Source organism: Leucoraja erinacea, chromosome 5 (assembly GCF_028641065.1).
Source record: "Leucoraja erinacea ecotype New England chromosome 5, Leri_hhj_1, whole genome shotgun sequence".
In the NCBI taxonomy this organism is placed as follows: Eukaryota; Metazoa; Chordata; class Chondrichthyes; order Rajiformes; family Rajidae; genus Leucoraja; species Leucoraja erinaceus.
In genome coordinates, this window is record NC_073381.1 from 77,465,403 (window position 1) to 77,492,991 (window position 27,589).

General features: G+C 41.2%; 1 protein-coding gene across 44 annotated transcripts in view; it reads left to right on the forward strand.

Annotated features, from left to right (window-relative positions):
* Positions 1 to 27,589, forward strand: part of eya4 (EYA transcriptional coactivator and phosphatase 4) — a 408,000-nt gene that overhangs the window by 241,816 nt on the left and 138,595 nt on the right. For 11 of the 44 annotated variants that reach the window (XM_055635975.1, XM_055635976.1, XM_055635979.1 and 8 more), the window contains 3 exons: positions 8,382 to 8,506; positions 8,614 to 8,649; positions 22,959 to 23,042. The exons of 8 other annotated variants lie outside the window; for them this stretch is intronic. In XM_055635975.1, coding sequence (XP_055491950.1) covers positions 8,382 to 8,506; positions 8,614 to 8,649; positions 22,959 to 23,042 — 245 coding nt within the window. The remainder of the gene's footprint in view (positions 1 to 8,381; positions 8,507 to 8,613; positions 8,650 to 22,958; positions 23,043 to 27,589) is intronic. 25 more of the 44 variants (XM_055635992.1, XM_055636016.1, XM_055635993.1 and 22 more) reach the window with 6 other exon arrangements.

Here is a 27,589-nt window from a genome sequence, read left to right on the forward strand (position 1 = left end):
GCTGGCCCCCTCTTTTGCTGTGTGTGTGTGTGGTGTGTGTGTGTGTGTGTGTGTGTGTGTGTGTGTGTGTGTGTGTGTGTGTGTGTGTGGTGTGTGTGTGTGTGTGTGTGTGTGTGTGTGTGTGTGTGTGTGTGTGTGTGTGTGTGTGTGTGTGTGGTGTGTGTGTGTGTGTGTGTGTGTGTGTGTGTGTGTGTGTGTGTGTGTGTGTGTGTGTGTGTGTGTGTGTGTGTGTGTGTGTGTGTGTGTGTGTGTGTGTGTGTGTGTGTGTGTGTGTGTGTGTGTGTGTGTGTGTGTGTGTGTGTGTGTGTGTGTGTGTGTGTGTGTGTGTGTGTGTGTGTGTGTGTGTGTGTGTGTGTGTGTGTGTGTGTGTGTGTGTGTGTGTGTGTGTGTGTGTGTGTGTGTGTGTGTGTGTGTGTGTGTGTGGGTGTGTGTGTGTGTGTGTGTGTGTGTGTGTGTGTGTGTGTGTGTGTGTGTGTGTGTGTGTGTGTGTGTGTGTGTGTGTGTGTGTGTGTGTGTGTGTGTGTGTGTGTGTGTGTGTGTGTGTGTGTGTGTGTGTGTGTGTGTGTGTGTGTGTGTGTGTGTGTGTGTGTGTGTGTGTGGTGTGTGTGTGTGTGTGTGTGTGTGTGTGTGTGTGTGTGTGTGTGTGTGTGTGTGTGTGTGTGTGTGTGTGTGTGTGTGTGTGTGTGTGTGTGTGTGTGTGTGTGTGTGTGTGTGTGTGTGTGTGTGTCGGTCGGTCGATCCAGCTCACGGTTTCATCACTGACAGTCTATCCAGCTCGAGGTTTTTCAGGCGAGTGCCTTCGAGCTTAAAGGTCAAAGGTAGTCGCTGAAAGGTCGTGTCAGTGGGACAGGCCCTTTAGCAGGACAGGCAGCATCCCTGAAGAATACAGCTAGGCGACGTTTTGGGTCAGGACCTTTCTTCAGAGGTGACTGGTATAGGGGCAGAAAGCTGGAAGAGAGGTGGGGGTGGGACAAAGCCTGGTAAGTGATAGGTGGATATAGGTGATGGGGAATTTGATTGGCAGATGGTTGAGCAAAGGCCAGAGATGTTAAGACAAATAGGCTGAGATAAGGAAGGAACTGTGCATAATGTGAAGAAGGAATATAGGTGGAAGGGAATAGGGGCACAGGGAAAAAAAGGGCGGAAGATGAGAGGGAGGGGAGGGGAGGGGCTTTTTAGGTTAGTTACCTAAAATTGGAGAAATCGATGTTCATACCATTGGGTATTCAGCTACTCATGTGGAATATGAAGTGCTCTTCCTCAAGTTTGCATGTTGCCTCACTCTGGCAATGTAGGAGGCCCAGGACAGTAAGGTCAGTGTGGGAATGGGGAGGGGAGTTAAAAAGTCTAGCAATGATTGCATAGTCTATTTTCTAATGTTTCTTTACCGTTTAGCACTCTTGTAGTCTGGTATCATGGCTACACCAGTTCGCAGGTCATTTGTAGGAGTGTCCTTCTATACCGATTAAATAAGGTTTGTTCCACAAGCTGAATAGTAATGATGGAGGGAAGGATTTACCAGGCCATGGGCTTACAGATTGTGTTGTAATACATCTCTGGTGTTCTTTATTTCCTACAATTTAACCAAAGTAGATGACCTCACCAGATAGAATCCCATTTGTCACTTTTGTGCCTACCTAACCAATCCATTGATATCTTTCGTCAACCACTTTGCCACTTTTGGTCTGATTGACAAATGTCTGAATCATAGCCCTAATGTTTAAGACCATTTTATTAGCAAGTAATGCAAAGGGCCTAGTATTAAATCCTGGGAACTCTGCTGATCACAACTATTCAATCTCTGAAGCTCCCATTTTCTGCTCTAATGTCTGGTTTCTCTCACTGAGACTATTTTCTAATCCAACTTGACATTTCCCCTTGGATCCCATGGGCCTTTATTTTTTTAATCATGCTGTCATGTTAGACCTTGTCAAACATTTTGTTAAAATCTAAGTGGACCACGTGAAGTATTTTACCCATGTCAACCCTCCTTATAGATAAAGTGCTAATACAATTATAAAATTCCAATTTAACAATTTATTCTCTATTCACAAGATGATGCTCATGTAACATTCAACCTTCAAATAAAACCGTTTCAGATACAGGTATTGGTGAGTTAATTGTAAATTCATTGCACTATTCATCTAATCAGTATAGTTAGTTCAACATGCTCCAAATCTCGACTAACTTCTCAGATATATCATAATAAACTGTTTAAGTTTAGGTTTACCTGCGGAGTAAGTGACTAAATGGGTTGAGATATTAAAATTGCTGATTGACTATTTTGGTTAAGTACTTTACAGAAGTCCTGATCCTCGCAAACCAGTTCATTTATCAGATCGCAGCTGCCTACCAACCCTTCTCTTGTTACCCAAATGCACTTGAAAATAGATGAAGATATTGAAAAGATACAGCAGGGTCATTTTAATGGGTCATGTGTTGAAGATTATTGCATTTCTGTCAGACGGTTATTTTTATACCATTTTAACCCAGAGAATGCCAACCATACCACTTAATGTATCAAGCATAAACCAGAGCACCAAGAACTAAACCATCCCTAAGTGGATTGATTTAGTGAACCATACAGTGAAAGAAAAATACAAACCAATCTTACCATAACATCATTGCACTTGGCTTCTGCGATGTTAAGTTTAATATACTCAGTTCATCACTATTTAGAATTATTTCAGTAATATTTTTGTTTGTGAAAAAAAATAAGACGAATGATGTCTTATGTCTAAAATGTCTGTATTTGGTTTATATACTGGTGACCTTTGCAAATATGAACAAATATATGTTTACAGTGTGCTGTAGTCATATGCATGAGTTTGGACTGTAGAATCTTTGAGGATATAAGCATAGCTCTGTGGCAAACTACAGTTAGCAATCAACAAAATGTTCATGAAAGTCAAATTCAAGATTTTTTTCAATATCTGTGCAACCAATAATCATCACTGAAATTTAAGGTTGCATTAACCATTGACCATTATGTATCAGTATGAATCAGATTGTCCCTTTCTGTTATGGGTTTAATTTATTTACCACCACTAATGCAGAAATCAGATAGATTATTCCAGGGGTGGAATATCTTCAACAAGCTATTCTTACCCAGAAGCAACGTGTTGAAATACTTCAAACCCATTTAAAATCGCTCTCACATGAAGTGTTTCAGAGAACGACATTTTTCATCCTTTGGTGAATTTATTTCCATTCGTAGAAACTGCTATATTAAGTTAACCATTTATCTGGTTATCCTAAGAGCAAAACGAGTGGGAATAATTGTCAATTTTGCCATATAGCTTTAATCATTAGTTCCATAATTGGCGAACTGGCCCATCCAGTTCACCTGTAATTATATTTTTGTTGTATCTCTCATGCAAGGTAACAGTCTGGTGACTGGGTAATAATGGCCGTCTGGGAGAGCAGTTTCAGGCAACAGGAAGCTGTAGCAAATTACACCAAACAATGAAATTATATTACTGCTTTGAGAGCTTGTAACAGTAGAACTAAATGGTGTTTATTTGTGTAATCATCTACAAAGTTTTGAATTCAGAAACCACAGAACTACAAAATTCCATTCGACATTTATTTATGTTTCGAATTTTTTAAATTTTAATTCATTTACTTACCATTCCTGGGTTAGTGATCAGAATACAGAAACATGTGTGAGATGCCTAGTCTGCATTCAGCTCAAGTTCCCGGGCAGTAGTTTGCTACTGACACGATACTGGAAGTGTTACCATCACGATATCAAACATTCACGTTGCACACTGTTGTTAAATAATTTTAATCCCCGTTGCCATTGTTTACCACCTTTGTGTTGATCTCCAGAATAATGGGTGTGCTATATGACCCGCACATTTTGTAATGTTTCACAAAGAAGGTAGAACAAGCAACAGCAATATCTGGTTTAAAATCAGTCACCAATTTCACTTGGTTTGAGTGAGCAGCACAAAGGAGCAATGCAGAAAATGGCAGGCCTGACACGCACCAGTCCTCTCACAGTGGTATTGCTCAGGTTTTGCTGGCATGGCCATGTTACAACGATCGGAAATATATCCTCCATTACAAAATACTCCAAATAAAACACAGTGTAAGGTTTTCCACTCAGGTGTTATAGTTTCAGAAATAGACCAGAATTACGTTTAAGCGGAAAGTTTCTCAGCCTCCAGCTTCCACATAGTGGCAACGAATAATATCTTACACAGTGCATGGAACAATGCCTAAATATACTACAGCTACACCAGCCTTTATCCACAATGACTTAACATGTCGAAGTATTATGGGTCCCGTTCTTGATATGATATAAATGAAAAGTAATTGTTGTTTCACCTATTAGTATAACTTGGGGTGGCTGAATGAAATGCCACTGAAGTATACAATCTTCTTAAATCAACATCTTTGATAAGCATCATATGTTATTCTAAGGACTGGTGTTTCCAGGTTCACATTTTTCTTTCTATCATTGCTGCAAGTGATTCTAGTTTAATTGTAATTGAAGAAATGATAAGTAGCAGACAGTGTAAACTAATGTTATTTGTTATCCTGGCGGACTGCAAAATTGCAATTATGAAATTAAAGATTTTACTAAGCTGAAGGAAAGTGAAAAAATATTTACAATTTTTGTCACAGCCTTTGCTGTTGTAACACTTATTGCTGGAAGCACCTGTTAAAGTGAGCATGATTTGGTTTTGAGGATGGGTCACCGTGACTGTTGGATTGTCTTCCTTCATGTGGAACATTCTGCTCACTACGGACTTGATGTGCTGTGTGCCCTGTTTGAATGCAATTGCTTGTAAACTATGCCTGCAAAAGAGTAGAGCTTCTATCTTGAACTTGGCCTTTTCTACCAAGAATAGTCCAAATTCCAGCAGCATTGGGCTGTAAAATGTCACAGCCCACTATCCTGTCACTCTTTTTGTCCCTGCAACCACCTGTCCAAGGAGGGCCCATGCAGCTCAGAGTGAGAAGTCCTCACCACAACTGCACCATTGCTGTGTTTAGTTTAGACATACAGTATGGAAATTGGCCCTTCGTCCCACCGAGTCCGCTTCGACCAGCGATCACCGCATATTAACACAACCCTGCACACAGTAGGGACAATTTAATTTTTTTAAATACTGGGCCAATTAATCTACAAACCTGTACATCTTTGGAGTGTGGGAGGAAACCAAAGATCTCGGGGAAAACCCACGCAGATCATGGGGAGAACATACAAACTCTGTAGAGAGAGCACATGAGGTCAGGATCGATCCTGGGTCTCTGCCACTGTAAGGCAGCAACTCTACCACTGCTCCAGTGTTGATCAACTGGAGGCAAGTCACAGCTGAAAGAGTCTTGCTCTGGTAACCACAGAACACCTGCAGAAAAATCTGCCATGGAGGTGAGGGAAAGCATGAGGAAGAGGGAAAGCAGCAATCCCCTGTGCGTTGGGGCAATTCACACATGATGGTCTAGCCTGATTAGCTCTCATTCCACAAGAGGCCCTGAACCATTTTGTGATGCACTGATCAAGGGGTAAATGTTCTCAGGTTACAATTCAAATCTGATTCAAGCAATAACGCTTCACACAGTGAAGGGAGCACAAATTGATTCATCTTCCATTTTGCAGACCCTTGAAAACTGAGGCTAGAAGGTGCAGTACATGGATACCTCCTCTTTTGCTACTTCCTAGTATGTTTGTGAGTGAACACAGAAGGTGCCCCTGAATGTTTTGATTTCTGCCGGTAGTGGGGGTGGGGGGGGGAAAGCACAATATATGTCACCGTTGGATGAACAACTGATGGTGGGTGAAGGTTAACTGTGCTACTGATAATTACGCGTGGGTCCCACTTACTCCCTTTGGGTAGATTAAAACATTGCAAAGAAGAGCAGGTCCTCACCAATATTTATCCTTCAGCCAACATCACCTCATTGCTGTTTGTGGGATCTTGCACTGTGCAAAATGGCTTCCATTTTTCCAACAATACGAATCTGACTAGAGTCATCGAGTCTTACAGCGTGGAAACGGGCCCTTCGACCCAACATGCCCACACCAGCCAACATGTCCCATCTACACTAGTCCCACCAACCTGCATTTGACCTACATCCCTCTAAATCTGTCCGATCCATGTACCTGTCTGAATATTTCTTAAACCTTGAGATAGTACCTGCCTCAACGACCTTCTCCATCAGCACAGTCCATGCATTCACCAGCCTTTGTGTGAAAAAGTTACCCTTTTCCCCCCTCACCTTCAACCTATATCCTCCGGTTCTTGATTCCCCTACTCTGGGCAAGAGAATCTGTGCATCTACCCAATCTATTCCTCTCATGATTTTGTACACCTTTATATTATCACTCCTCATCATCCTGCACTCCATACTGTAAAACTAGTACATTTCTCTTAAAAAAGGTTTCCCACATCCTAAGATGTACTTACCATCTGCAGATGTAGTTACCAAGTAGATGAACAGGGAACACTGACACTTTCCTGCTGCCAGGAAATTCTGGCCCATGTTGTCATATAACAGTGGCACAGTGGTAAAGTTGTTGCCTTATAGCGCCAGTTACCCAGGTTCGATCCTGGCCTTGGGTGCTGTCTGTATGAAGTTTGTACGTTCTCCCTGTGACCTCGGGGGTTGTGTCCGGGTGCTCCGGTTTCCTCCCACATTCCAAAGACATGCTTTCAGGTTTTGTAGGTTAATTGGCTTCTGAACGAAAATTGTCCCTAGTGCGTAGGATAGGAGTAGCATATAATTGATTGTTGGTCGGCGCGAACTCATTGGGCTGAAGGGCCTGTATCAATGTTGAATCACTAAAACTAATATGGAATTCACACTCTTCACCTGGCATTCGTGTTCATTCAGATGTAAACTCAAACAAAAATGAAAAATGTCTGTGTAATGATCCCAGTGTCTTCCATTGGTTCAATAGTGGTTTATTTGTCCCATATCCAACTGCACGGTGAAATTATTTTTGCATATATTACATGTTTGGTGCCATTTCCAAAGACCAAAGTCCGGTCGGCCCACGCGCTCGATGTACAGGAGAAGTTTCCGTGCCCCTCTCGTGTGGCAGTATTTGAGCTGGTGACTGAGAGTGTGAAATTTAATGATGGTGTGTTTTCATTATCAGCGTGTTGCTATTCCTCCGTTGCCTTATTTGGCTACCCCAAATGCATAAGCATATAGAGATAGGTTTTGTGGTTTTGATGTTTGATGCAGACATGCAGTGGCAACGTAAGAGGTAGCAGCGCTCACTGATCTCGTGTCCTGTGAATCATATGCGGCCCGGATCGGCCATTTTCTACTGTCTGTTGCTGGAGATGAAGCTGCTCTACTTAATGCATGGCCACAAAATTGCTCCAGATTTGTCACTATTTATTTCTTTATCTCATTGCATTGGGTTAAATAGTAGGGGTGGGGGAATAAAAATGCAATCTATAAACTTTAATTTGTAATTTGCATAGTGGATGACCCTGCAGAAGTAATTTGAGTTGTGTCCTTTGGCAGATGATAAAAAATTAAAAGCTGGTGTAATCTCATAACCGTCCGACCCTGTATCAGCTCCCCACCCTCCAGGCAGGAGTCTTCATTTGTGTCACATTCGAAGACAACGCACTAATGCAAAAATAGCAGATCTATGTCTAGCTCCTGACCATTTAGAAGCTAGACTGGACAGTGCATAGGGTTCAATGGTTCTTCATATTACCACGCTTTATCTTTGCCTCCTAAAGCATCCAGCCTCCCGGAGCCGTATATCCTAGCAGAGTTGAATATTTTCAGTGGGATGTTCGTTTTTGGTGGGGTTTGAAAGTAAAACGCACGCAGAGTGGACTGTGGTCATTTCAAAGTTCGTGTCGAAAAAGAAAGGAAAAGTTTTTTTTTTAATCTCAAAGACTGGAGTTGGTTTTAAAAAGAATCTGTGGTTGAGATGGTTTTCAATGTGTAAAAAATCTTTACTTTGACAGTTAATAGCCAACATGCCCTGTTCACGGGCATTTCAAGGGCATCGGTGTGACGTAATTTTGAGTGGAAATCAATGCTTTTGTTTGAAACCACTGCAATAGAGAATTCTGTTACAGTTATTCCATAAATGAAACGTGATACAATAAAAGAAGAATAAAAGATATCATGGCCAGCACAGTGGTTTCTTAGCAAGCTCCTGCCACGTTTTGACATAAATGTTAACATGAAAAATAACATATTTTTCCATAAACCAAATAAATCCAGCTACTTAAGAACTCACAATTACCCCCAAACAGTTATGTGATGGTCTGTAATTACTACACAATAATGATCAACATGTGTTTCATGAAGTACTAAGAGCTATACTCAATGATGTTGTTATGTTGAATATTTTACTCACAACTATGATGTAAGAAATGTTCATGTCCTGGCAGGTCTATGGAAATGCAGGACCTAGCAAGTCTGCACAGTCGAGTGAGCAGTAGTGATACTTCTGCTGGCTCAAAACTGGACAAGGGCAGCCTGAGTAACACTTCAATTATATCAAATGGAACAGCAGGTGAGTTGTGGCAAATGTCTTTTCCACATTTCCCACTTTTGATTATATTCTTCATAATTGCTTTTGGTTTTATTTTTGCTATTTCTCTTTTTTCAATGCTAACAAAGAGAGAGACCTGTCCTGCACTTCCCCGAAGCAGATATGTAGGTTCATCAAATGTAACTGAGTCGAAAATGCAAAACTGTCAGCTTTTTGTTTTAAACTGGTATCAAAACTGGTATCAAAACTGGTACATGCTAATAAATAAGTGTAATCATACAAAGTGACAATAATTATAAAATATATTAATCATCTATTAACATTTAGATATATGTTGTTATAATATATATGTTGTTATAATATATATATCACAGGTCATACGACTTGAAATAGTCCTGTTGTAAAGTAAAGCATGTCTTGCGGCATATTTAAGAATATTCCAGAGATCTGGAAATTCGGGGAACGTCAGAATTTCAGTGACGTTGCCGTCTGTGGGGCCGTGCTTCACAAGCCTTCCATCATTTTGATGCAAGACTTTCCCCAACTAAGAAATTTGTAAACATTTGAGTGAGAAAAGAGTGGTTACGATCTGGTCAAGTCTAATCAGAAGTGTTCTCCCTTTAGATTTGGTGTTTTATTCCTTTTTCCCCCTACATTTTAAAATTATTTTGTAATACGCTGTTTAGCCCCATATCATGGTCAATTTCCAGCGGATATTTTGTTTTTTTGAGCAAGAGAGCAATGGGAAAACTGCTTTCAGTCAAATTGGGTGAGCAAGGCTGCTGTGTATTAGGTTATTTTTTCAGGTATATTTTCTGAACTGAACTTGCCACACACAGGTGGATCAAACTGCGACAGATTTGTTTGTTTGCATGGTTTTTCTTGAAGGTTTTCCTTTAGCTGGGAAAAATGTCACATCTTCCTTTACCTGCTTCAACTATCAGAGTAGTTCACCCAGGCCATACAACTATCATTCAACTGATTCAGAAAACATAGAAAGGGCATACATCATCACTTTGTAATATATGTACAATATAACATGTGGCTTAATAGGAGAAGGCAGAAAACACAAACTGTAATGGGATCACAATTTGGTCCTCTGGGTAATTATTCCTAACTTGCAAAGCAAAAAATAACTAAGAAATGTTAATGAAAATGAAAGATAGCTCTTTGGGAGACATCAGAGCCAACAGTATCAGTGAGGGAAGGATACAACATTCAAGGACTTTGGACATGGAAAGATTAGAGATGGGGAGGTAATTTGCAAGCACAGAAGGGTCAAGATTTGCCTTCTTGATGACAAATTTTACACCAAGAGTTACTGAAAACCATTAATAATATCAGCTATCACAGGGGCCAGGAAGGTAAGTTGGCAGGCAGTTGTTTAAAGGGAATAAGATTGAGGCAGTGGGAGCTGTGTCTCCTGATCAAGTTGAATTCAAAGAGGACTTAAGGAGAGACAGGGGTTAAATAAGAGAAAGATGTGAGTTTGGGACTAACACTCGGATTAACATCAAAAATCTAAGCAGAAGATAAATACAAATAGCTGGAGTAACTCAGTGGGTCAGGCAGCATCTCTGGAGAAAAGGAATAGGTGACGTTTCGGATTGGGAACCTTCTTCAGACTGTAGATGGACTTGGGAAAATAAAAATAACAACATGGCAGGAGACCAGATTCTTAGTGACAAATCCATGGACTCCTTGCACATGTCAAGGAAGTGAGGTTCAAAGCAGGTGGAGAAACCCTTGTGCAACATATTTATTTCTGTCGGCCTGAATGATCCTGGAATAGCATCTGGTTGTAGAAAACGAGACAAGCATCCTAGCGATTATTTTAAATTGAGATTGAATTTGAGGTTGAGTTTAGTTTATTGTCATGTGTGCCGAGGTACAGTGAAAAGCTTTTGTTGTGTGATAACCAATCAGCGAAAAGACAATACATGATTACAATCGAGCCATTCACAGTGTACAGATACATGTTTGTTTGCATGCTGTGTCCATCACTGGTGTGGCCAGCATTTATTGGCCATTCTTAATTCCACTTGCATTCTGTAGCAGAGTCCTGGCGTTAGACCCAGTGACAAAGTGGCTCTTGCAGAGTGTTTAAAAGCTGGGATCGCCTGTGACTTGGAGAGGATTTTGCAGGTGGTGGCAGCAGAGAGGTGAAATGAAGGGAGATGATGGAAGGACATTGGGAGCATTAAAAAAATGGACAATGAAAAGAAGAAGTGGTTGGTGTGGATCCTGAATGGCAGCCAAACCTTGTATGTAAGATGATAAAAAATAAGACTATCGCGCAAAGTTTGGCAACCAAGAGAAAGTTTGATTATAATACCCTGCATTTAACTCACACCTTTAATGTAGAAAAGCTGCCTGAAGTGATTCAGAAAGTCAGAATCAAACAAAATGGGCCAAGGGAGTTAAATAGGAATTATGATGTGGGTTTTAAGGAAGAAACGCGAGGAGACAATCCAGAAAGGGAATTCTAAAGCATGGGACCTAAACTGCTGATGTTATGGCAATAATGGGATGAAGAGAAGGGAATGCTTAAAACATTGGAATCAGAGTATTTGGCAGCTCGCAGAAGGCAAGTTTATTTGGTTGGGGGGGACTCGAGGCCGTGATGTATGCGATAACAATGAGAACGGTGAAATTGGAGGCAAAGGGAACCAGGAAACATTTTAGCTCAGCAAAAACAGACAGATGAGTGAGAACACTACAAGATGGGATTTGGGCAGTAAAGTTTCATGTGAGGTGAAGTTTGCAGAGCGAGAGAAATATGCACTGCTCTGAAGGACACTGGAGTTATGTGAAGACAACAGAACATGCATGGGCTGAGGATTTCGGGTGCAGATGGCTTGAGACCTGAGTGAAATTACTGTTCTAATTGAAGTTGAAGTTACAGTAACTGATTCTTTTAGCCAAGAATCTAGGCTACTACAGACTGAGCAAAAGCTGCATATCATCTCAATTATCAATGTGCATACAATGTGCACTGAAGGGAAAAAATTGAGAGTGGAAATTGTTAGGGATTAAATAAACTGTCTTCTATCCTCCTAGTACCATCAACTTAAAATTAAACATCATTCACGCTAGATATGACAATCAGTGTGAAAATGTAAAAGTACTGTTGGGGTGGACGAGTTGATAAAGAATTGAGTGATTACAGTGCAGTGGACTCTGTTGACATGTTTGGTTGATGTTGCCAGGAAGCAACATGAAAGATAGTAAGTACTTAGAATGTCCTCCTAGTAAGAATTATCTCAAGGAAAATCAATGACCCTAATAAATTAGCTGGAAATCCTAGACAAGTAAAAGCAAATAATCTCCAAAGACAGATATTACTCATGCTAAGATGTAAAAGTAAACAAGGGGGAGAATTGCCTATTAGTACGAAGGAGTTGCAGAGATTAAGGAAGTGTCCAAGGAAAGTAAACATGATGGTAATACAGTGAACCCTTGCTATACAGGACCACGGGCGGGGGGGGGGGGGAGGGTAATGTGTTATTGCCAATTGTCTGCTGTAAACCGAGTGGGGGGGGGGGGGGGGGGATATTTAAATATGGACTAGTTTAACATAAGGCTGGGTGGGAAGAAACACAAAGTCGGGGTGGGCTGTTAAACCAGCGGGAATTCATAGGTCGGGCAGCCGCAGAGCCCTACATGCGGTACGCCAGGGATAGGCCCGGTATTCACGTCGCCTTCATGCTGCTCGCCCTCTCTGTTCCCTCAACCAGAAGCCTCCGCCACGTGGCACCAGCTCACCAGGTAACCTGATGGAATTGGGGGGGCAGTACAACAGGGGCCTCGCTCCGTTACCAGGCAACCGAGACTTCGCATAGCACCACATCTGCATCTGACTCCCCAAGACCCCAATTTGTTGCAGCTGCTGCAAACCTGTGCCCAATGCAAGCCTCTTCAAAAGTGTTTTACTGCTCGCTCTCTCCCAGGCCCCGCCTGTCTCCTGCCCAACGCTTGTCACCCGCCAACCACCACCACCACGAACGGACGGTCCACTATAACTGAAATCCGTTATATAGACAGTAGACACAAAGTGCTGGAGTAACTCAGCGGGACAGGCAGCATCTCTGGAGGGAAGGAATGGGTGACGTTTCAGGTTGAGACACTTCTTCAGACAATCTTTCAGCAGCATCTATATAGAGGTCCATAATTATGAGGGTTTACAGTATTCAAAAATGGTATAAATCAGATTGTGACTATGTTCATAATAAGTGGCTTGGTGGTTTAATCCATGTTCCCTTGTCTTTAAAGTTTGAATTCTGCCAGACGAACAGAGAAAAATAAAATCAAGGTTTAAATAGGTATATATGTTTGCAATGGGGGCAGGCTACCTTTTACTAGCTGCTCTTCAGTGAGGTACTTTATACTAGAACATAGAAAACTGCAGCAGAGGAACAGGCCCTTCGGCCCACAATGTCTGTGCTGAAAATGATGCCAAGATAAACTAACCTCACCTGCCCACATGTGGTTCACACCCCCTCCATACCTTGTTCCTATCTAAAAGCTACTTAAATGGCACTATCGTATGTGCCTCCACCACCACCCCTGGCAGTGCATTCCAGGCACCCGCCTGATGCAAAAAAAACTGGTCACGCACATCGCCTTTCACCTTAAAACTATGCACCTTTAGCCCTTTCACACCTAAAACTATGCACCTTTAGCCCTTTCACCTTAAAACTATGCACTCATCGTTTCTTCTATGCACTAATTTGACATTTCCACCCTGGGAAAAGGGTTCTGACTGTGTACCCTATCTCTGCCTCTCATAATATAATATAATTGATATATATTCTTCCATCGGGTCTATATACTCCTATCAGATCCTCTTGGACTACTTCTGCGTGCTTTCATGCTCCACAGTTAGCTATCCTCATGACCTCTCCAAGGGCACTCAGCACCATTATAGTCCAACCGGAATCTAATAGACCAATCGTGGTGCTGTAATCTTGCTCTAACACATAACATTTTTAAGGAATTGAACTGGTTCTAAACAGCCACCAAGCAGAATAAATTCTGATTTCATTTTTTTGAGGCATTATTAAAATGTCAAGACTATTAATTAGCAGTGGTGCTCAAATGTTCTCTAAAGATTCTCTGAAGAATTTAGCCAGATGATTGTGATGGCACATTAATCGGAAAAAATTATTATTCATAGAACTGTAAACATAGAATAGTGTCGCACAGGAACAGGCCCTTCGGCCCACAATGTTTGTGCTGAACATGACACCGTTAAACTAATCTCCTCGGCCCGACTGTGAACTATATCCCTCCATTCCCTGCATATCCATTTGCCTATCTAAAAGCCTCTTAAATGCACCTATCGTATCTGTTTCTATCACCACCCATATCAGCGCATTTCAAGCACCCCCAACAGGGTGTGAAAAAAAAGCTTGTTCCGGACATCTATAAACTTTCCCCCTTTGACCATAAATTTACAAACATTTTTTCCTGGGATTTTAGGACTGATTGATTGCTCAATTTGTATCATGTTTTCTTTTTTTTATCTTTGCAATATTCCTCGCATATCCATTTCCTATCCATATCTGCCTCAACCACCAGCCCCAGCAGCACATTCCAGGCACGCACTATCCTCTATGTTAAAACGGGCCCCACACATCTCCTTTAAATGTTGCCCCCTCGCCTTAAAGCTATGGCTTCTAGTATTTGGTGTTTCCATCCTGGGAAAAGGTTCTGTCTATCCTATCTATGGCTGTCATTATTTTATTTCTTTCTTTCTCCTCAACTCTGGCATACCAGTGAAAACAATCCAGGTCTGTCCAACCTCTCTTTGTTAATACCTCCTAATCCTGGCATCATTCTGGTCAACCTCCTCTGCACCCTTTCCAAAGCCCCCACCTCCTCCCGGTATTACAGTTCCTAAAACCCACCTGTACTCAGGTTTATTGTTCTTCCTTTAATCTAATCCAATGCTTAAACTCAGGATAAAAGGTTAGCCAAATCTTGGATCACTATTCCATGGAGTTTTTATTTCTCAATGGAAAGTACATGTATTAAAAATTATATATTTCAAATGTTTTCTTTGTTTATCTACTAGAAAATTTATCCCACTGAACCTTTATTGAGAGCATGTCCACAAAAATCTGGAGTGGCTTGTTTTTTTTTCCACTTGACAGGTATTTTAACAACACTAAGATTTAAAAACTATTGATAGTTCTTTGAACAATGAAGGACACCTTAGACAGAGAACATCATGTGTGAGATTTATATTATGCCACACGTTGCTCAAGAAAGGGCCTGGATTCATTCCAAAATTAGAGAGACGTCACAAAAGCTGTGTTGTTTTATAGGATTTTCAATAACTTTCATTTAAATTTGAGACTAAAGTCTTTCCAATAGTGCACGTACTCACAGCATTCAACATCAAATGTTGGAACTATCTGTTGTAAATAAACAACAGAGCAGGATAAATTGGAATTATTAATTTAATGAGCTAGAATAAGTTAATAACATGATTAGTAGAGGACATTTATCTTAACGTTGATCATGATACAATCAAATTGAATGTTAGATTTTAAAAAGGAGGAAGGCAGGTAACTTAGAAACAGGAGACTGATGAGAGCAAGTACAAAAGTCTAAAGGATAATTTGAATCCAGAGAGACAAAAGAAACAAAAGAAAGGAGAAAATAAAATAAGCTCTCTAAAATACAGAAAGGAAATAATGTAAGATATCATGGAGAATTGAAGATTTTCTAATTGCTCAAGATGAATTGGGCCTTTTAAAACAAATGCAGCTAATATTGCAGATACACATGAGATAATGGGTAAATTGGTTGAATAATAACTTTGCATCAATCATCACAGGAGAGGAAGGGGATTATGCACTTGATGTTCCAGAGAAACTACGAATAAATCAAGGATTGAAACTCACTGAACATAGTATAAGCAAGAAAACAAGACTTGGAATAACAAGTGCCCTCAAGACTTACAAATTCCCCAGACATGAATGAAAAGGAAATAGCCGAGACAATTGCAGCTGCCTTCACTGTAAACTTTCAAATATCCATCAATTCAAGAATTCTCCCTTCAGGTTAGATAATTCCAAATACAACTGCATTAATTGGACAAAGATAAGAAAGAACGAGACCAGGAAATTAAACACCAGTTAGTCTAATATCTCTATGGGGAACTCACTGGAATCAGTTACTCAGGATGGAGTGCCTGAGCACTTAAAGAAATTTGAGCTGAATGCAAAGAAGCAGTATATATTTGTAAAGAGAAAGCCCTGCCACACTTTAGTTTAGTTTAGTTTAGAGATACAATGTGGAAGGAGGCCCTTCGGCCCACCGAGTCCGCACCGACCAACGATCCCCACACTTTAACACTACCCTATACACACGAGGGACAATTTACGTTTATATCAAACTAATTAACCTACAAACCTGTACATCTTTGGAGTGTGGGAGGTAACCGAAGATCTCGGGGAAAACCCACGCGGTCACGGGGAGAACATACAAACTATGTACAGAATGCACCCGTAGTGAGGATCGTACTGGGTTTCCAGTGCTGCAAGCGCTGTAAGGCAGCAACTCTACCACTGCACCAATTTGCTGGGGAAGTAACTGAAATGTCAGACAGGTGAAAGACCATGCATGTGATTTAATTGATCTCCTGGGAGGCATTCCTTAAGGTTCCACAAAAAACAACTGACACCTAAAATTAGAAACAATTAAATTATTGATCTTGTTAGAATGTTTATCTGGTAGTGCAAGACAGATACGTGGATGATTTAATTGGAAGAATGGGACTATTTGGTAGTTACTGCATTAGAAATCCAATCAATCAGATACAAATGTTGGTGGCACAGTACATAATGTGGAAAATATCTGGAGACATAATGATATGCATTGTGCAGGAAAGAACTGCAGGTGCTGGTTACACACCCAAAGATAGACGCAAAATGCTGGAGAAACTCGGTGGGACAGGCAGCATCTCTGGAGAGAAGGAATGGGTGACGTATCGGGTCGAGACCTCTTCAAACTGAATGCATCAACTGGTTTCATGGAAATTCATGGGCGGAACATTAGTGCAGCTGGTAGAGCTGCTGCCTCACGGCACCAGAGACCCAAGATTGATCCAGACCTCAAGTGCTGTCTGTGGGGAACTTGCACAATCTCCCATGTGAAGGTATGGAATTCCTCTGGGTGGTCCAACCGTCTCCTACATCCCAAATACATGTGGGTTTGTACGTTAATTAGCCCCTGTAAATTGTCCATTGTTTAAGTATCATTTAGAAGATTGAGGGGGGATCTTATAGAAACTTACACAATTCTTAAGGGGTTGGACAGGCTAGATGCAGGAAGATTATTCCCGATGTTGGGGAAGTCCAGAATAAGGGGTCATATTTTAATGATAAGGGGGAAATCTTTTAGGACCGAGATGAGAAAATAATTTTTTACACAGAGAGTGGTGAATCTGTGGAATTCTCTGCCACAGAAGGTAGTTGAGGCCAGTTCATTGGCTCTATTTAAGAGGGGGTTAGATGTGGCCCTTGTGGCGAAAGGGATCAGGGGGTATGGAGAGAAGGCAGGTACAGGATACTGAGTTGGATGATCAGCCATGATCATATTGAATGGCGGTGCAGGCTCGAAGGGCTGAATGGCCTACTGCACCTATTTTCTATGTTTGTAGAAAGTAGATGTGAAAGTGGGATAACATAGAGCTATCGTGAATGGGTGACCAATGGTCGGCCTAGACTCAGTAGGCCAAAGGGCTTGTGGCATGCAATCTAATAAGTAATTCAGAACTGTAGTTATTATGTGAATGTGTAAAACTGTGGTAAAATTAAAATTGAGGACCTAAAGAAACTGTTTTAATAATAACAATGTACAAACAGTGGAGATACAAAACAACATAGGGGTCTAGCAAAAAAAAAGCAAATAGTTCATTAATGTTAGGCTTTATCTTTGGGTTATGATAAAGGAGGAAAAGCCATACAAAGCGTGCAAAGTCGTGGCAGGATCACATCTAAATGAGAAAAATGGCAAGGGGCATAGAGTGATACAGTGTGGAAACAGGGCCTTCAGCCCAACTTGCCCACACCGGCCAACATGTCCCAGCTACACTAGTCGCACCTGCCTGCGCTTGGTCCAAGAAGGTTTAATTGTCATGCACACCAGGACTGGGACAATGAAATTCTTTCTTGCTGCAACTTTACAAACACATTAAATGGAACAACATAACAAATAAATATACAATAAATTATAATTGATGCTAGGTCAACCTGACCATAATTGTACAAGCACAAGTACATACAGCAGCCTCAGTAGTATAGTCTTCTTATCGAGTCTACATCACCAGATTAGATATTGTTCAGCCAGAGCTGAACACACTTCTTGGCATCTTCATTGTCGGCAGCGAGATTGGCAGCTGTGCATTGGTTTTCCAGTTGAGGGCATTCCAGTAGTTGTTCCAATGTTTGTTGTTCAATACCACATTCGCAGGTGACATCGTTGGAGTTATACCCCCACTTGTTTAGAGACACATTGGCTCTGCCTGCACCAATTCTCAATCAATTGAGTAGTATAGAGGTATGGTGCTGAGGTGGGGTTGTGGTTGCATTGTATAGGGCGGTCCAAGATGGTTGATGGGAAGAAGTTGTTAATGAAGAGCGGTACTTTGGCGCAGCAGTAGTGTTGCTGTCTTACAGCGCTTGAGACCCGCATTCAATCCTGACTGCGGCTGCTGTCTATATAGAGTTTGCACGTTCTCCCAGTGACTGTGCAGTTTTCTCCTGGTGCTCCAGCTTCCTCCCACATCCCAAAGAAATGCAGGTTTGTAGGTTAATTGGCTTCTGTAAATTGAACATAGTGTGTTGGATAGAACTAGTGTACTGGTGATCGTTGGTTAGCATGGACTTGGTGGGCTGAAGGGCCTGTTTCCACACTGTATCTCTAAACTAAACACAAAACTAAGCCTGGAGCTAACAGTTCTCAGGCTTTTTATTCAGCGTTTTCTATAGATCCCTTCAATGGTAGGGAGGTTAATACATGGACTGGGGAATATCCACCATATTCTCAACTTTAGTTTAGTTTATTATTATCACATGTACCGAGGTACAATGAAAAGCTTTTGTTTGTGTGTTATCCAGTCAAAGAAAAGACTACATGATTGTAATCAAGCCGTTCACAGTGTACAGATAAAAGATAAAGTGTCCAACTTATTGCAAGATAAAGTCCTTAAAGATAAATGAGTTGGATGGGAGGTCAGGACTGCACTCCAGCTGGTGAGAGGGCAATTAACAGCTCCCTTCAGTCTGCAACCTTCTTTAGTGTCGGGCATTCAAATCAGCGAACCAGGCTACGGTGCAACCAGTCACTGCTCTCATGTGTACACATGTAGAAGTTCAATAGAGTATTCAGCCATAAGAGATAAATTATGAGCTGTGATTTCATGAGCTTGGTTTGTAATTAATGGAATAAAGAAGAGGGGATTTAACTGCAGTATTTTAAAGAATCGGTAAGGGATTGATAGGATAGACAGGGAGAATTGTTTTTCCATTGTTCAAAAACCTAATACAACCTTAAATCTTAAAGAGGCATCTCGGAGAAAAGTTTGTAAATACTCCTGCACAAAGTGCTGTGGCGATGTGTGTTCATCACGGACAAAGAGTAGTTGATGCAAGCTGGATAATTTTTAAATCAGTGGATTTGTGTTTGCCAAGTACTTTAGGAATGAGGAATGCAAAGTAGAGTTGAGTTAAAGACCAGCTGCAATCTCACTTATGACTCAACGGCTCAAGTGCCTGAATGGCCTTTCCCAGTTCTTATGAAGCAATGCTTTGAATAAAGGTGAGCCAGACCTCAAACGCCTTGCTGTTCCAGTTTGCAAATATTGCATGACTGACTGACTGTCTCAAAGCGAGTTTCTCTGCACATTTCACTTAAAAAGTTCCTCACAGGCATCAGAGAGGAGATTATCACCTCATCTATTCTGGTCAGTGTAAAATGTGTTCCACTGTGCCTCGCAATTTCCCAGAACAACATTATTAACAAATACCAAACCACAAAGATTTTTTTTTAATAAAGGCTAAAGTACAAACATAATTGGAATTTTAGTGTTGAAATGCTTTTTGTTGTTCTCAGATTTTATTAGCAGAAATCAAAATGGCTGCAAATATTACAACATTCCTATTAGTAAGGTACCCTTTCAGAAACTCTTCATAGATATAGTCAATGCTAAAAATTGATATGTTAGTATTGTCAAACAACATGTACACAAGATTTCATTTGTCATCATATGATATTGCATTACATTAGAAGCATCCACAGCATGCAGGTAAGTCACAACAACTTATCATATTTCCAAAATGAGTCCAATAAAGAATTATTGATAAGGATATTATTGCACTGAGGGTCAATGCAAGCCACAGTCCTGCATCATAGAGCATACTTACTGTACGTACTGCCTCAATTTCCTAAAAGAATTCCAACACCTTGAGAAGAATTTACAATATTAAGCAATGATTTACAAATGTGCATTTAGAGTCATACAGCACGGAAACAGACCCTTCGACCCAACTTGCCATGCCAACCAAGCAGCCCCATCTACACTAGTCCCATTTTACTTTTCTACAAAGGTACAGTGGCGCGTTAGAGTTGCCACCTTACAGCGCCAGAGATCCAGGTTTGATCCTGACCACGGGTGCTTATCTGTGCGGAGTTTGCACGTTCTCCCCGTGACATGCATGGGTTTTCTCTGGGTGCTGCGGTTTCCTTGCACACTCCAAAAATGTACAGGTTTGTAGGTATATTGGCTTGGTATAATTGTAAATTGTCCCTCGTGTGTGGGATAGCGTCCGTGTGTGGGGATCGCTGATCGGTGCGGTCTCGGTGGTGTGTGATGTATCTCTAAACTAAACTAAACTAAACTAAACTAAACTAAACAGGTATAACAAATATATGTTTACTAATATATGAAGTAAAAGTAGCGGTAGGGGCCCCCAGCTTGAATCTACTCTGTGCCTTGAGCCTGCTTTCCAGCACAATCCTCATATATTCTGATACCCAGGCATCAAATACCTATTGAACTTGGTCTTGAAATTACTCAATGACTAAACTATCATGGGTGCTGAGTTGTAGAATTCAAAGATTTACAACCTGGCAATGTACCAGATGCCCTCTTTTTGTCACAATTTCTACATTATTTTCTGAGTAAAATGTATTTTCCTAACCGAGTTCTAAATGGTCATTCACTCATCTTGAGATTATGCCCCCCTAATTCTATTTTTTTGATTAACGTAAAATTCATGACCTTCTGCCTAAAAATGGACTCCTGGTGGCAGTCCATTGATCATATGGATTTAGTATTGCCGATTATGAATATATGCACATCTTGAAAATTGTGCTTTAATGTAACAGCTTTCAAAAGCATCATCATTTTATAATTTTCTCTTGTGAGAATGAAGTCTGTCAGTAGATGAAAACCTGGCCTATGATAAACTGTGCAAAAGACCATTTGATCTATTAAAACAAGGATTCAGACAGATAGTCCCAAAAAAACAGCTTTTCATAACTCAAGCCACATTGATACCCCAAATCAATTACATTATTTATTTGTCATTTGATATTCTGTAAATCCTCTGATTAGTTACTACTCAATAATTCACTTTTTTGCTATTTTTATTCCAAGTGAATGATCTATTTCATGTTGTAAATGTGTGAATGTATTCCATTAATTTCTAGGCTCTTACATAAACACATTTAGACCATACATAGTAAAGCAGAAACATGTTTATATCTACCACATACCTACACTCACACAAACACACACGCACACATAAACTCTCCCTCTCCCTCTCCCTCTCTCCTCTCCCTCTCCCTCTCTCTCTCCCTCTCCTCTCTCTCTCTCTCTCTCTCTCCCTCTCTCTCCCTCTCTCTCTCCCTCTCTCTCTCTCTCTCTCCCCCTCTCTCCCTCTCCCTCTCCCTCTCTCTCTCTCTCTCCCTCCCTCTCCCTCTCCCTCTCTCCCTCTCCCTCTCCCTCTCTCTCTCTCTCTCTCCTCTCTCTCTCTCTCTCTCTCTCTCTCTCTCTCTCTCTCTCTCTCTCTCTCTCTCCCACTCTCTCTCTCTCTCCCTCTCTCTCTCTCTCCCTCTCCTCTCTCTCTCTCTCTCTCTCTCTCTCTCTCTCTCTCTCTCTCTCTCTCTCTCTCTCGCTTTCTCACTCTTATATAATTTATCTTGTCATTGTAATTCAATCCTCTTGCCATCTCCTGGTCTTATTACCATTATTATTGTTTCTTATAATGGGAAGAGTTTACTGAAGCAGGTGTGACATGGGACGCAGCACTGCGATTTATGTGTTTTAATTACATTTTCCTTTTCCTTAAACATTTGTTTATCTTTGATCCGCAGGGGTCATTCTAATTTCCTGTTACTCTGTAATGAATGGGACAATAAATATCCCACCAATCTGTGTTGTTACTGGATGTGAACCCTGGATGTGTTAAAATGTGAACTGGTTGCATCCATAGATATATCAGTGCTTCATTGTACACACAATTCAACTGGACAGCACCGTGGGCAAACCTGGCTTGGCCTACTCATGCTACTGGTAAAATCTGAGAGATAACTCAATAATGCTGGGAGTGAACTGGACAAAGATTACCCAAGCATGGGTATATTTGAGCAACATGGGCCAGCATTCCTTTTTGTATTTAATTATTTTGTAAATTATTTAGTTTTGGAAGAAATCAATCTATTGTCCATAATGTCAGCATCCAAATTTGCTAGGGGCATCGTCAATGAATTTTTAAAGTTCAGACCATCAAGTAATCTGCTCTGAAGTTGCTGCTCAACTTATTCTTCAGGTAGAGTTTGTCATTTTAGCCAATGGCTCAAAAAAAAAAAAATTGTTTCCAAGCATATTTGTTGAATTCACTCAGATGCGCCAGGGCCAAGAAAAACCAAGGAGAAGTATTCAGTAGTGATTGACCTACCAAGGGGAAGCATACTATTTCTTGATATTTGACTTAGATGTGGTTTAAATAATTTCTGTGGCTTTGCTGAACGACACAGAACTATTTATTTAACTAATGTAAACCTTTTTTTTTTGCACAAATGAATGTGTAGAGTAAAGGGGACTGGGAATGACATAGATTTGCTGTGCTTGATATCTCTTGTATTTCTTTCCTGCAATTACCCAACCACTTTTATAAATCTATCCCATTAATTATATGTGTGTCACTTACAATTTGTATATTGGCACCATTAAAAAAATGTTTGGTAAGTTAAATGATTGGGATTTGTTTTACTGAGAGTTTTATTTCAGGTAACTCATTGTGCCAAACTGCTTTCATTTGACCAAGACATTAATTGGAAATGTATTTATTCAACTAGCATCTTTCGTGTATGATTGCATAAATTTATTAGCATACTATCAAATAATAAAATGCAATTACAAACCTCCAACTAAACCTGATTTTGACTTTTCCTCCAGGGGATACCATGACTATTTTAAATACTGCAGACTGGTTGCTGGGTTGTAGCACCCCCTCATCTGCGACAAGTATGGCAGATTATGGTACAGTGCATGTGTGTGTCAGTGTGAACTATGAGTGCAGTGCTTCCTTCTTCTCATTTTCTGCTTTCATATCTAACAGTATTATAGCTAACATTAAACTCTAGCAAAATGTGACTTGATGTTGGTAGAATAAGTAGACTTTGTGAAGAGAATAAAACCTGTTGGTGTCCTGACCAGTTTGCTACTAATACATATTCATATCATCTTAATTAAACATTCATTGTATGCTGTGGCCAATATCGTGTCTGACTATGATAACAATTATGTCATTCATTTACCAAGAGCCAGTTAAAGAATTTGTGAAAACAACAGATTGTTTCGCTTGGTACGTTTAGATTCAGATAAATTAAAGATATATTCACAAGGGTGAATGAAATTTGGTTCGTTCACATGAAACTCATCAACAATATAGATGATAATGATATATACAACAATAAATACAAAGCTGCAGAAAGTTGCAAATGCTGTACTGCAATCCAAAGTAGTGCAAAATAAAAACATAAATGCAATAACAGAACAACCAAATTCGGTATGGTTGGGAGTAAATGGCAGCACTCCAGGAAACGGGTGTGGAAAAAGGTGATTGGTTCAAGAGTGTGATAGCAGTGGGGAAGAAGCTGTTTGCTTAAGTCTGGGCATCCAAGTTTTCAAGCTCCGGCATCTTCTCCCAGAAGGTAGAGAGAGAACAGGGAATGGCCAGTGTGGCTGGCATCCTTGACAACGATACTCCTGCCTTCCTCATGCAATGCACCGTGAAGATGGGCCGGGTGGAAGCAAGTGATGAGCCCACGCTGGACTGGGCTGTGTTCACTGCTCTCTGGTGGTACAGACAATCAAGGGCAGAGCAGTTGCCATACCAGGCTGAGTACTTTGTACAGAGCATCCGAGAGAAGTGGAAGTCCGAGGGATTCTGTTCTGAATCTTCTCAGACTCCTAAGAAAGTAGTGACACTAAAGCTCATTCTTTATCACCCCATCAGTGCAGAGGGATTGCGTTAGATTGCTAGTGAAATGAATGCCTGGGAACATGCAGCTGTCAACCATCACTACAGCTCCAATGATGAAGACAGAGTTGTGTTCACCCCCTTAATTCCTTAGCTCAACAACCGACTCTTTCGTCTTGCTGACGTTAAGGTCCAGGTTATTGTTCAGACAGTATAATGCAAGGTTCTTGATCTCTTTTCTATATTTCCTCACATCATTGCCATTGATCTGGCCAACAGCAGTGATATCAGCAAACGGAATGATGGAGTTGGCGTTGTATTTGGTCACACAGTCACGGCTGTATAGGGAGTGGCCAGGGTGGCAGGCATCCTTGAAAATACTCCTGCCTTTCTGATGCAACGCACCTTTACGATGGACTGGATGGAAGGAAGTGACGAGCCTATGATGGACTGGGCTGTGTTCACCACTTTCTGCTGTATAGTAGAGCAAAGAACTGAGCACACAACTAGAGTTGGGGACATCAGAGGACATCAAGGTGGAAGAAATGGTACAACCAATTCTAACCAAGGTCTGCTTGCGAGGAAGTCCAGAAACATAATAAATGAAGGCCCCAAGGCCAAACCCAGAAGTTTAGGGACTTGTTTATTCAGTAATATTCAAGATTCAATATTCAATTTATTTGTCATTTGGACCCCTTGAGGTCCAAACGAAATGCCGTTTCGTGTTATTCTGTAACTGTGTTAACTGTGTTTATTCAGTAATATGGTCTTGAAGGCTAAGCGGTCGGTAATCAAGCAATCAATAGCATCCTGACATAGGTGTTCTTATTGTCAAGGAGATCCAGAACTGAATGTAATGCAAGAGAGACGATGTCTTCTGGAGACATATTTCTCCTGCACACAAATTGCAAGAGATCTAGATTATCCAGAAGATAATCCAGAATTGTATTTGTCCTTATTCGTGAATTGGAAGTATCTGGGCAATCTTCTGTGTTATTAGGTGGATGCCAGTATTGTAATTGTTGCATAGGGATGGTTTGGCAGGGGATGGGGACAGGTCACAAATAGACATCATCAGCACTATGGCAGCAATATATCCAGGAACTACAGCCTATGTTAGATCCATGCCGCCAGACTCTACTGATAGATACCACTTGGAGTGTGGATGGTAAACTTGTAGTCTGAGATGGAGGGATCCAGGAGGGATGAGTACATTTTCTAACTTTGTCAGCGCCTTAGTGGAGACTTTCTTTGTGTACTTTGGATGCAAAAACAAAGAATTTCACTGCACTTAGCTAGGTACAAGTATCATCATCATCATCATCATCATCATTATTTCCTCGAGAAGAATGAGATGGTTCAAACATTTTGTGTTTCTGGCTGATGATTTCTAAAAAATGTAAACTCATATATTGTATATCCCATTCCTGAGGCCTGAATTCATCTTCTCCCCTTACTTGTGTTTTTTTTTTACTGTCAATGACACACATAACTGAATGTGGCAGGGTTGCAGAGCCTTGATCTGATCTATTGTTGCAGAAATGATTTATCTATCGGATGTTTCTTCCGCTGCTAACCATGCACATATCGCTGCCATGCATTGGCAATCCATATTTGTTGTTTGCTGCTTCTGCACGCCCATTTAACCCACCATTGTCTCCTCTTTGATGATAAGTGTGAAGTAAATGACATTTCATTGTCTGGAATTTTGTGGTGATTGTGGTGGAAGTGGATCTCCTGGTGTTAACGAGTGACAGCCTCTCATGCATGCTCCGTTTAAGCAGCTCAATCTGTTTGAATCTGTAGCGCGTTAGTGGTGACACGGCATGGCAAGCTTTGTTAGCGTAAAGGTTGGATTTTGGCTCTATAATGGTGTACAGTGGTCTCTTCTACAAATGCCATCACGGAACGATGCATCTGAGGCTCAAGTTCAAGTGAGTTTATTGTCATGTGTCCCTGTATAGAACAATGAAATTCTTGCTTTGCTTCAGCACACAGAACATAGTAGGCATTTACTACAAAACAGATAAGTGTGTCCATATACCATGATATAAATATATACACACATGAATAAATAAACTGATAAAGTGCAAATAACAGAAAATGGGTTATTAATAATCAGAGTTTTGTCCGAGCCAGGTTTAATAGCCTGATGGCTGTGGGGAAGTAGCTATTCCTGAACCTGATTGTTGCAGTCTTCAGGCTCCTGTACCTTCTACCTGAAGGTAGCAGGGAGATGAGTGTGTGGCCAGGATGTTGTGGGTCTTTGATGATACTGCCAGCCTTTCTGAGGCAGCGACTGCGATAAATCCCCTCGATGGAAGGAAGGTCAGAGCCGATGATGGACTGGGCAGTGTTTACTACTTTTTGTAGTCTTTTCCTCTCCAAGGCGCTCAAATTGCCGAACCAAGCCACGATGCAACCGGTCAGTATGCTCTCTACTGTGCACCTGTAGAAGTTAGAGAGAGTCTTCCCTGACAAACCAACTCTCTGTAATCTTCTCAGGAAGTAGAGGCGCTGATGAGCTTTCTTGATAATTGCATTAGTGTTCTCGGACCAGGAAAGATCTTCAGAGATGTGCACGCCCAGGAATTTGAAGCTCTTGACCCTTTCAACCATCGACCCGTTGATATAAATGGGGCTGTGGGTCCCCCTCCTACTCCTTCCAAAGTCCACAATCAGTTCCTTGGTTTTGCTGGTGTTGAGGGCCAGGTTATTGCGCTGGCACCATATGGACAGTTGCTCGATCTCTCTTCTATACTCTGACTCATCCCCATCAGTGATACACCCCACAACAGTGGTGTCGTCAGCGAACTTGATGATGGAGTTCACACTGTGATTGGCTACGCAGTCATGGGTATAGAGTGAGTACAGCAGGGGGCTGAGCACGCAGCCTTGAGGTGCTCCCGTGCTGATTGTAATCGAGGCTGACACATTTCCACCAATACGAACAGACTGTGGTCTGTGAATGAGGAAGCCGAGGATCCAATTGCAGAGGGATGTGCAGAGACCCAGTTCTGCGAGTTTGGAAACCAGCTTGGAGGGGATGATTGTGTTAAATGCCAAGCTGTAATCGATGAATAACAGCCTGACATATGAGTTTTTGTTGTCCAAGTGGTCCAGTGTGGAGTGGAGGGCCAACGAGATCGCATCCACCGTTGATCTGTTGTGGCGGTAAGCGAACAGCAGTGGGCCGAGGTTTTTGTCGAGGTAGGAGTTGATTTGCTCCATGATCAACCTCTCAAAGCACTTCATCACCACAGGCGTTAGTGCCACTGGTCGATAGTCATTGAGGCACATCACCTTGCTCTTCTTGGCCACTGGCTTACTCTTCTTGGGCTTATATATTGATTGGGAGAATTAGTGAAGGTTGGCTCAAGGTTGGTCCTTGCACTGCTTCCTTAAACACAAGCTACTCTTAGGGTGGAAGCTCTACCCATGAGAACTTATTGGGCCACTTTTGACAATAGACACTGAACCATAATCTTCGTTCAATGCATCTTCCATGTAGTGTTCAGCAGAGATCATCAGCTGTGAGAGATCAGTAGGATCAGTGCAAATTAAGAGGATGTTTCTTTGCCAATGTCTAACTTGATGCTCATCA